The following is a 9,836-nucleotide window of genomic DNA, read 5'->3' as shown; positions in this document are numbered from 1 at the left end:
CTGTGCTGCGTCTTAGGCTTGACCTGCAAGGGTCCGTGCCTAAGTAAAGGCTCTTTGGTTAGGGATCTGGGATCCCAGTTGAAGTGGTGATGGTGAGGGGGAATGTGTGGGTGTGGGGTGGGTTGATGCGGGTGATGCTGGGGGGCATGGTGGAGGCGTTCTGAGTCTCTGGGGTGAAGGTGGCTGGGCCTGGGCCGAGGCTGACTGTGGTGGGTTAAAGGCTCTTCCTGACTGCTATCTTCCTCTTCTGTCACCTCAGGAATGCTGAACAGCTGCTTGCTTTGGGAGGCCTGAGGAGGCAACTTAAGGATCCTCTCAAGAACCTCCTCATCACTGTCTGGAGGCTCCAACTTGCATGACTACAAGGGCCACAGGTCAAGGCAAGCAAGAATGGGTTGGCGATGATGGGATATCATATTGTTCAGTGAAAATAAGGGAAGTGCAGACAAAACAGATGACAACCCGGCCATGCAAAGGAAAGAGAAAAGAAAGAAGAAGAAAAAACAAAAAGAATCTCAATCAAGCATGATCAAAAATATGACTGAAGAAATGGCCAATAAATGAGAACTTAACTATGCAATACTAACTGAAAGAGGCATATTTTATTCAAAAAGCAGAACTCACACATATGTAGTGCCACAACATATGTAGTGCACTCATTCCTTTACCCTGTTAGCTCCAACTGTGTAGCCCCTGGCGTGTGCTTCTCCGAGGTGGTCAGAGTAAAGGTCCTCCTCCTCCTCCTCCAGGATGTCAGACAGATCTGAACGGCTGTTGTCTGCGTGGTAGTCACTGGGAGGCTCCACAAGCCCTCTGCTGTAGCTCTGCAAAACAATACGTCAACATTCTGAAACAAACACAGTGTGACTTTATCTTATTATTTATATTTTAAATCCTTATTAGTCATTCCATTGAATATTGAGTGAAGAAATAAATCTGAAAGTTAAATAATAACATGTTGCAGATATAAATGCACACCTGAAACAAAGCTGCTGACTGATAAAAGAAGATTGAACAGTCTCCTTTGCGCACAATCCACTGTTGCAACAATCCCACTTTTAGCTTATAGGTTTATAACTTCTCCCAATAGCACGCAACCACATACAAAAACATTGTACAACTTTGTAAATTACATTTAAGACTTTTTAATACTTACCTTTTTGAGAAAACTTATTATGACATTCCCTTAGATCAATAGCTGATCAAATAGCTGAACATAACTAAGGTTGATCAAGTCTAGCATAAAGTGTTCAGGGCTGCAGAAGACATCAGCAACTTAATATGTAAAGTACATGTAACTTGCACTTGTACAGTATGAGGCTCATTAAATTCATCACATTGATGTTTATTGATGAATTAGACAACACCTCTGGAGGGCTCAACCAAAATTCCCCCTTTCAGATCAGTTCTCAGCAGTGATTGGACTCAGCTACACCTACATGGTACATTAAGTTTTGTAGTGAAGAGCGCACTATTTTCAAATAGTGTCAACAAATCAGGGCTGACCTGCTGTCTGCTACAGTACGCTGGCTCTTGGTCCTGTCTCAAGAACTCCTCAATGGACACCAAGCGGGTATTCTCTTGCTCCTCCTCTACCTCTGACTCCAGCGGTGAAGTGCAGGGGGGTTGGAGGAGGTTAGTGTCTTGCGGGTTAAGGAAGTCTGTGATCGGGGCTTTGGGTGGACTAGGGATGCGCTCAGGGGTCCCGAGCTTGGCACTGGGGTCCTCGATGAACTCTGTGATAGATGGGAAAGGACGTATTGTTCCAGGGCTGTCGGTGTCTCTGCGCTGCTCCAACACTGTTGCTGCTGCCGTTACTGGTGTTTGTGCAGGTGCTGGTACTGCTACTGGAGATGGTTGAGGTGCTGAGGTGGTCGGGGAGGTCACATTAACCTGAAGAGGAGAAGACAGTCAATACAATACGATTTAATTAACCCATCATTCACCCCCATGTTGCCTTGGAGTCAGTGAGTTAGCTGTGGACAACAACTGGAGCCCTGTTTTTTAGCATATATTTGTTTACATTTTGGCAAATTGGCACCATTAAAAGTATGCTGAATTAGCTATTAGCAGTTCCTGTTTGTAGTGTACCCATGGATGTACAGACAACTATCACTGGATTACTTTGAAACAAGATAACGGTATCCACAGAAAGTGATTCACACTGAATCTTATAAGTTGGGTTCAGATTTGACTGAGTTTTGACTCAGAGAAGGAGTATAATCTTTATTTTGCCTTTTTGTGATAGTGACAGCTGAGACAGGAAATGTGGGGGAGAGAGAGAGAGAGAGAGAGAGAGGGGATGACATGCAGAAATGACCGTGGGTCGGATTCGAAAGGACTACTGGGCTACTGGGTGCCCCAGGAGTACGAACTTTGACGTAATTGCGGGAATTGGGTGCTAAGGGTTTTAAAGTACCTTTATTGCCTCCATGAACTGCCACTGTGGCAGCTCCAACTGCTGACCGTGTTGATAAGCGGGCCAAATCAGTGGCCCAAACTACAATAACTAAACTTATTGCACAAACTCTCCCGTGCCCCTCCTGGCACGCCTCAGTTTGAAAACCTCTGATCCAACAAGTTGTAGCCTCTAATATATACAGTAGGAGGACGACAGAGTGAGGATTACCACTGGAGTGATGGCGGAGGCTCCTGGTAATGTGGCCTCACACACAGCCAAGGCAGCAGCAGAAGAGGGGTTGGCCCAGGCCTTCACATATGAGGCAGATGAAAGAAGACCTTCTGAGTAGAGAGCATGAGGAGGGTTGGCAGCAGCCTCCACTGTGAGACCAGCGATGTGTGTGTCTGATGGCAAAATGCTGGGCAGCATGGAGACTTTGGCAGCAGGGTTCCCGTAGGACGGCGGTGAGGGCAGGTTACTGGAACCTGCAGGGGTGCAGGATAGGGGTGGCACAACTGGGGCAGTGACAGCTGGACCTGCCATGATGGCAGCCAGCTTGGAGGGCACATTGACTGGCAAAGAGTCACAGGACTCCCCGTGGGCGGACATGGTGCGGACAGTGAGTTCCTGAGCTGCCAGCAGGGACTGGATCTGAGAAGGGCCCAGCAGGGCACTGCCGGCTGTTGGGGAAGACACCTCCAGCACCTTGAATAGGAGAACAACAGGTATGTTTTTAAAATTCCCACATCATGACATTTTAAAACTGTACACCAGCTTACAAAACGCCATAGACAGATAGATATATATATAATGAAATTAAACCGCAATGCACTGCTTGGTTGAAAGTCCCACAAAAAATTTCTTGCCTTTTTCTTGTCAGCATATATAGTGTATCCAGTGACACGGACTCCATTGGAGGTCCCGGCAGCATCTATAGTGACTGGCAGCCAGTTGATGAGGGCGATCCCTGGGGAGGGACCGTGCTCCAGCTGTACATCCAGAGGAGCATCGGGAGGACCTGCAGGGATTGAGAGCATCATACCACAGGCAGTGGCAAGCAAAAGATAGAGAAATGTTTCTATATTAATATAGGGTCAAGTGATTCACTCATATTTTAAATACAGTGCTTGGGATAAGAAATGATTATCACAATGGGCACATGATTCTACCACAAAAAAGCCATCTAACACTCTAAAGGAACATTAAGAAATTTAGAAACCATATACCTGGGTTCCCAGACTGTGGGCATGAAACTTAAGCAAATTTGAATGATCATTTAGAGAAATACAACTCAAATCTAATATGACACTGATCACAAATATGCATCTGACAGGCCTAAGGTTTATACATGAAAAATAAAATATTGTTGACTGGGAGGAGCAGAATGGCAGTATGGTACCACAAATTGACATCAAATGATGTTCAAAACTCAACATCAGTGACTCAGTTCTCACCAAAATACTCCTCATTTACATGGAATTCCAATTCTTTGAGCCTCTCCTTTTACTCTTACGCAATGGTTTGTGGGCTGGGGAGGAAAATATCAAACGCGAAAATATCAAGTGCACTTTAAGATCAAGAAAATACAAACTTGCCATGATAAGAGAACCCTACTTCTCTCTAAATCATGTCATCAGTAGGAATACTTGATCAGTAGGTATGGTGGAGGATTTCATCTGTCATGCCCAATCATGTCATCTATTTTCCTTCCCTTTAAAGCAATGCATACTGTGCCAAGGTGCTTTGGAAATTTAATAAGAGAGGCAAGTCAGAGATAGGCTTGTCACAATAACTACTTTTGTTGGACAATATATTGTCCCAGAAATAATTACAATGAATGATATCATTGTCATTTTAAGAGCATTTTAAGCCACTGATATAATGATAAGCATAATAATGCAAGTACCTTTTAATTAACTGAACATTCTTAAGAATATTCAGACATTGGAATTGGAATGTGAAAGAAATATTGAAACATCCTAAATAAAACATAAATAAAACTAAACAATAAATAACTAAATAACAGACTCTCAGACTGAAGAAAATATAAATATTAAACATTTGACACAGGGGTAGGCTATAGAGTCATTCATTCCTTAACAGGCAATATAGTAATGGTAGGAAAAACCCTGCTGTTTATTCAGGCATCATGTTGGCTAAAATGTTGGTGACATTCTTATGTAAAAAAAAAACGCATGTAAACACAATGGGAAATATTGAGGTCAGCAAAAATTATCGAAGTCAATATCATGACAGGTGATAATTACATATCGTATGTATGGTACAATAAGTCAATAATGTAACTATTGTGACAGGCCTAGTCAGAGAAGCTGACAAAAACAGCTGTCATGAATAAACTGATGTCCTTGTGTGGGAGGTACAGAATCACCACTGTTGAATAAAAGACATCTTAATTTGGACTGCAGGGTACAACACATTGGGTTAACATGTAGCTCTGCGAACTGTATTGTTCTAAGTCACGAACTGCTGCCCAACAGTTCAGTAATATTATGTGAAGAGCTGGACAGAACCAACAGTGAAATGTTTTTACTCATCATATTACCCACATAAAGCTTTAGTGAACTTCTGAATAGGATCTTGGATATCTTTCTTACACACACACAAACTCCAGAGCTTATACACAAAAATTAACAACATTTTCAGTGGATGATACAAGTTCAGAGAATGTAATCATCTAACTGAGATGTCTGTGGATTTTTTTAATACTGAAAAGTAGCTAATGTTTGATGGAAGTGCTGATGCAGGTGAAGGGTACTTTGCAATACTGAACGCTTACATGTGTATCTAATCTAAGTATTATGTTAGGCCCAGCCATTTTATTCTGTGACTTAATTTTATTTGAATCACAAATCCTGTTCCGATAATGTACTTCCAAATTGCCACACTGATCCACACCTGTGTGGAGAAAATACATATGTGCATCAGAATTACCTAATGGAATCAGCTGTTCTTGTAGAGCTACAGTATCTGGCTGCAGTTATTATTTTGAAAAGATTCTCAAAAGGGTGTCCAAAACCCTTCATCTGGATCAAACATTTGAGCCAGACTGAGCCTTACATGTTCTGAACTTGCTCTTGTCCAACAGAAATGTTTGATATGATTTAATTGAATGGGGAAAAATAGTCTTATTGATTAATGTCCCATAGACTATGTGTAACTGTAGTTAGCATGGCACCATTAGAGAACATCTGATATTAGATAAAATACTAAATCCTGACCTGCCATCAGTGTGGTGAAGGTGATTGTAGCGCTTCTGTGTTCACGTCGCTCCACAGGTAACTCCCATGGCGTGCGGTGCGGGCGTGCCTCCACTTTGACTGTGTACTGCAGGCTGGGCAAGAGGTTATTGAGGCACAGCGAGCAGCAGCCAGCCTTCACCAGCTCACACTCCTCCTCATTCAAGGACACAATGTGCACATAGTTACTGTTGCTGGGCAGCCAGGTCAGGTTGGCAGAGGTGGCGGTGACCCTCTCCACACGCAGCTGCGTGGGCGCCACACAAACGTCCCGACCGACCAGCATGCTGCATCGCAGCTGGTCTGAGAGGCCCTTCTCTGTCAGGCTTTGCACTGACACACGGTAGGCCTTGAGGTTTATGTCCAGCCGCTCCAGCACCGCTTTGGTCTGGGAACCAAAGGGCACATTGAGCCGCAGCTCCTGGTCCACATACACATTATAGCTCCACACATTGCCCCACCCAGCCGGCACCAACGGAGGGTCCCAGCCGATGATGATGCTCTTGGCAAGCTGCTTGATGAGTGTGAGCTTACGTGGGTAAGGCACAATGTCCACTCCCACCTCCTCCAAATCCAAGTCCAGGCCGTTGGTGAGGGGGGCTGGGACAGCCAAGGCCGATGCTGAATCTGAAGTGGCTGAGGCAGGGCCAGAGGCAGCAGAGGCCTCTGTCCTTTCTGAGGCGCTGACGCCCATGTGGAAGTGATGCTGGTGGCTGGCACTGTGCAGGCTGCTGTCTAGCAGGGAGTTATGGGACATGTCCCCTGTCTCTGGATGGTGAGTGCTCATGACATCGTCGTCTGATACACGTTCCACAAAGTTAGAGGGGACCAGCCCTCTCCGTCCATCCATCAGCTCACCTGTAAGGAGCCATAGTAAAACACTGAATGTACACCATGTAAAGACAGACATATGAAATTGTAGATGCAACAATTTATACTCCAGGCTTACCTTCATAGAAGCCATCATCATCCATGTCTCCATACACATAGATGTATTCTCCAGCCGTGAGTGGAAGCTCTACTTCAGGGTTGTCATTGGGGCCATCATATGGATTGTAGCTGTTGAAAATGAATTTACCAGGATGTTATTTTGATCACATGTTAACAAACTGTTGACATAGTGAGTCAACTCTTGCCTTAGTTTAATACTTACCTGTATCTTGCAATGAAAACCTGAAGCTTTGCTGCTCCTCTGCTGGCTGTGTAAGGTGCCGGGGCTACGTCAATGTCCAGCTCCTCTACTTCACTGGCAGTGTCCACCTGAGAACACCATGAACAGAGGGTGATTCGCCTGGACCATTAGGCCAATTCTAAAACTACGTGCATTAGTGTCTGAAAAAACTCATAAATAACTAAAATAAACTAATAAAAAGGGATATTAAAATATATGGATATATAGATATTTTATATATTTTATTTTATTCTTCTAACACAGTAAATTCACATAAACCTGAAGTAGAAGACTTGTTAAAAAAGTGCTTTTTTCAGTGGAACTTAAACTTTTTCTTAACATTGCAACTTGCTATTAAATGTGGTGCTACATGAGTGTACATTTTACACATATGAACAGTTGAAAGACCATGAGGTAAAGGCCGTGACTGTTGACTGTAAATGACTGCAGTTTTTAATTGACTACAAGCTGGAAGAAAAATCTGATACAGTATTTAAATTTTCTGGAAAAATAATCCTCAAAAAATCTATTTATTGTAAATACAGAACTAAGTTTTAGCTCCAATATATGACTGCTCACGTGAAAATACTGTGTACAATATTCTTATATGGTGATTTAATATCTAAGAGTCACTGTTGTTAGTAGTGAATCACCTTAATACCTGATTTGGAGTTTGATTTGCATTCATAGCGGTTACACACAATACAGTAAGAGAGGTTGTATATTTATAGCGCCCTGGGAAAACCTTTTTTAAGGATAATCACTTACAACTACTACTGTATAACCTTCATAATCCAGTGGTGAGTGGATTATCTCACTAAATATGAGCTTCATTGAATTGTGGGCAACTGTGGGACGAGTGATTAGATGAAAAGACCACCAACCTGTCTGTCATGCAAGACCAGACACTGACTCTTTGGAGACATGGCACAACAAAAATACTAAATCATGGCAGCAGATCCAAATAACTTCTCTTATGAATGAGCAGAGGGAGCTCTAGCATGTTCAGCTACAGTCTGTACTCGCGTGTGAGAGGGTTAAAGAGGGCTTTTTAATCCATTAAATCCACACAATCAATGCGATCGTGCATGGCTGTCTTGGTAATCTTGATGAGCAATCTGCCTGTCTATGTAGAAACAAAGAAAGCAGAAGAGCTGCAGGCAGGAGTCCTGCACAATGACATAACCTGGGTGAACATTAAGAGACCGAAGGAGCATTTTCACAAACCACCAGCTCCAACCAGGGTTTAAAGTTAACTAACCTACCCATCAAATGCAGGTAAAAAGAAAACCATTTTGGCAAGCAGACATTTAGACTGGCTGGCAGCTTTCAAATCTAGTAGGTATTTGACTAGGGTTTCAAAAAGATCATTTTCATTTTCAGCCATGACAAACTTTATCTTATTGTGAGAGGTGGCATTAGTCTTGGGTTTTGGCCAGAATTACTAGTATTACTTTGCCATACAGCGTATATCACTGACTGATACGTGCATTCAATCTAAGTAAATGTAACTAAAAGCAGTAGTAACTATATTTCATAAATACAAGCAGTGCTATGTACTAAAACATTATGAATGCATTGCAAGTTAATATCTGCTCCCAGGGAATCACCATTAAGAAAAAACAAAACAAAACATTTTAATTAAAAACTAAGAACGTGTGCTTTTATGTTGTTTTGTCTGCTTTCTGTATGTCTGGTTTGTTTCTTTCAATAACATCAGCCTGCCCAGGGACTGCCAATGAAAGCCTTTTGGCTAAATAAGACACATTTACATCATATTTATGTTAATTAATGTGTGTTGCCCCTGATAAATACTGAATAAAGTAAAGTATTAATTCTGACAAGTGATGCACTGTACATCCTCAAGGTTGGTACCTCATGTGTTGGGCTTGATTTGTGCGGACTGAGGTGGGTGTCAGACTTGGGGGTGAGGTGTGTGGTCTCTGACTTGCTGGAGGAAGAGGCTGACTTGCTGACACTGATGGTGGGGAGCTCTCGATGCTTGGTGACAGGCGAGCGCTCCACCCTGGACAGCCCTGCAGCGTGAGGGGTGGCCCCCATCCGCAGAGCAGTGGCCACATCTAGCAGGAGAGAGGGAGGAAGAGGATAATACATAATCTGTGACTTTAAGACAACCCTGGCCCTCTCACTGGTTAACCTAGTTGAATCCATGAGCAGCAAGGTGGGTGAGGTCACTGGTTGACATGCAGGAGGCTCAAGGTTGAACCTGGCTGATTAAACAGTGGAGGAAAAATCCTGTCTCCATCTGTCTGAGGTCAGAGGTCACTACCTTGTAGCAACGTGTGTCACACCAGCACTGTTAAGGGGCTTTATTGGTTCATTCTCACCGCAGCCCACAGGCGCCGACCCTCACGTGATGGTGAGCATTACAGACAAGCTCTGTTACAGTGTTGGACTGTGACGGTGTGGGTGAGATGAGGGTTAGAACATGCCATGCTTTTGTGACAGTACCCAACACATATTATGAGTGACGGAGAGAGTACCGAGCAGATCATTACCCTCAGGACAGGAGAGAGTGTCACCTCCCTCGAGACTCCAGAAGGCTATTTCACCCAGAGACACCATGTCCCATGAGCCACCAGTGCAGTCTATAACACATGAACAGTGTAGGAGAAAGAGCTTGAATACATTTGTTGGATACATACAGGAGGACAGATTTGGACTAGATGTGGACTACGTTAAGGCGGTCGTGGCTGGGTCTACATTATAATGGATATTCTAAAAACGTTGCTTTGTTCGGTGAACAGGAATTTAAAATGCCTGTGCCTTTAATTCACAGCCTTAGTAGAACAAGCTGAAATGTGACACACACACACACACACACACACACAGGTGAAATGTAAAAGATTGTGCTCAATTAGTATTACTGATACACAAAGGAAATAAGATAATTTTAGGCATCACTCCATGTGCCCTCACTGTTTAAAAGGAAACTACAAGGTCAATAATGGAAAATGCCTATACTAAAACCAGAAAGGAAGAATCC

General features: G+C 43.2%; 1 protein-coding gene across 19 annotated transcripts in view; it reads right to left on the bottom strand.

Moving 5' to 3' along the window:
* LOC122888316 (RIMS-binding protein 2-like) overlaps positions 1-9,836 on the bottom strand; it is a 65,743-nt gene that overhangs the window by 11,709 nt on the left and 44,198 nt on the right. For 11 of the 19 annotated variants that reach the window (XM_044222627.1, XM_044222620.1, XM_044222615.1 and 8 more), the window contains 11 exons: positions 9,349-9,438; positions 8,705-8,910; positions 6,812-6,918; positions 6,608-6,717; positions 5,641-6,516; positions 3,628-3,654; positions 3,268-3,419; positions 2,630-3,106; positions 1,507-1,893; positions 669-824; positions 1-359 (listed from right to left, as the gene is read on the bottom strand). The exon at positions 1-359 is cut by the window's left edge and continues 460 nt beyond it. In XM_044222627.1, the coding sequence (XP_044078562.1) occupies positions 1-359; positions 669-824; positions 1,507-1,893; positions 2,630-3,106; positions 3,268-3,419; positions 3,628-3,654; positions 5,641-6,516; positions 6,608-6,717; positions 6,812-6,918; positions 8,705-8,910; positions 9,349-9,438 (2,947 nt within the window). The remainder of the gene's footprint in view (positions 360-668; positions 825-1,506; positions 1,894-2,629; positions 3,107-3,267; positions 3,420-3,627; positions 3,655-5,640; positions 6,517-6,607; positions 6,718-6,811; positions 6,919-8,704; positions 8,911-9,348; positions 9,439-9,836) is intronic. The other 8 variants (XM_044222632.1, XM_044222618.1, XM_044222635.1 and 5 more) reach the window with 4 other exon arrangements.

Source organism: Siniperca chuatsi, linkage group LG14, assembly GCF_020085105.1.
Source record: "Siniperca chuatsi isolate FFG_IHB_CAS linkage group LG14, ASM2008510v1, whole genome shotgun sequence".
NCBI classification, from domain to species: domain Eukaryota; kingdom Metazoa; phylum Chordata; class Actinopteri; order Centrarchiformes; family Sinipercidae; genus Siniperca; species Siniperca chuatsi.
The sequence above is the reverse complement of the archived record's forward strand: the minus strand, read 5'-3'. Positions and strand labels throughout refer to the sequence as shown.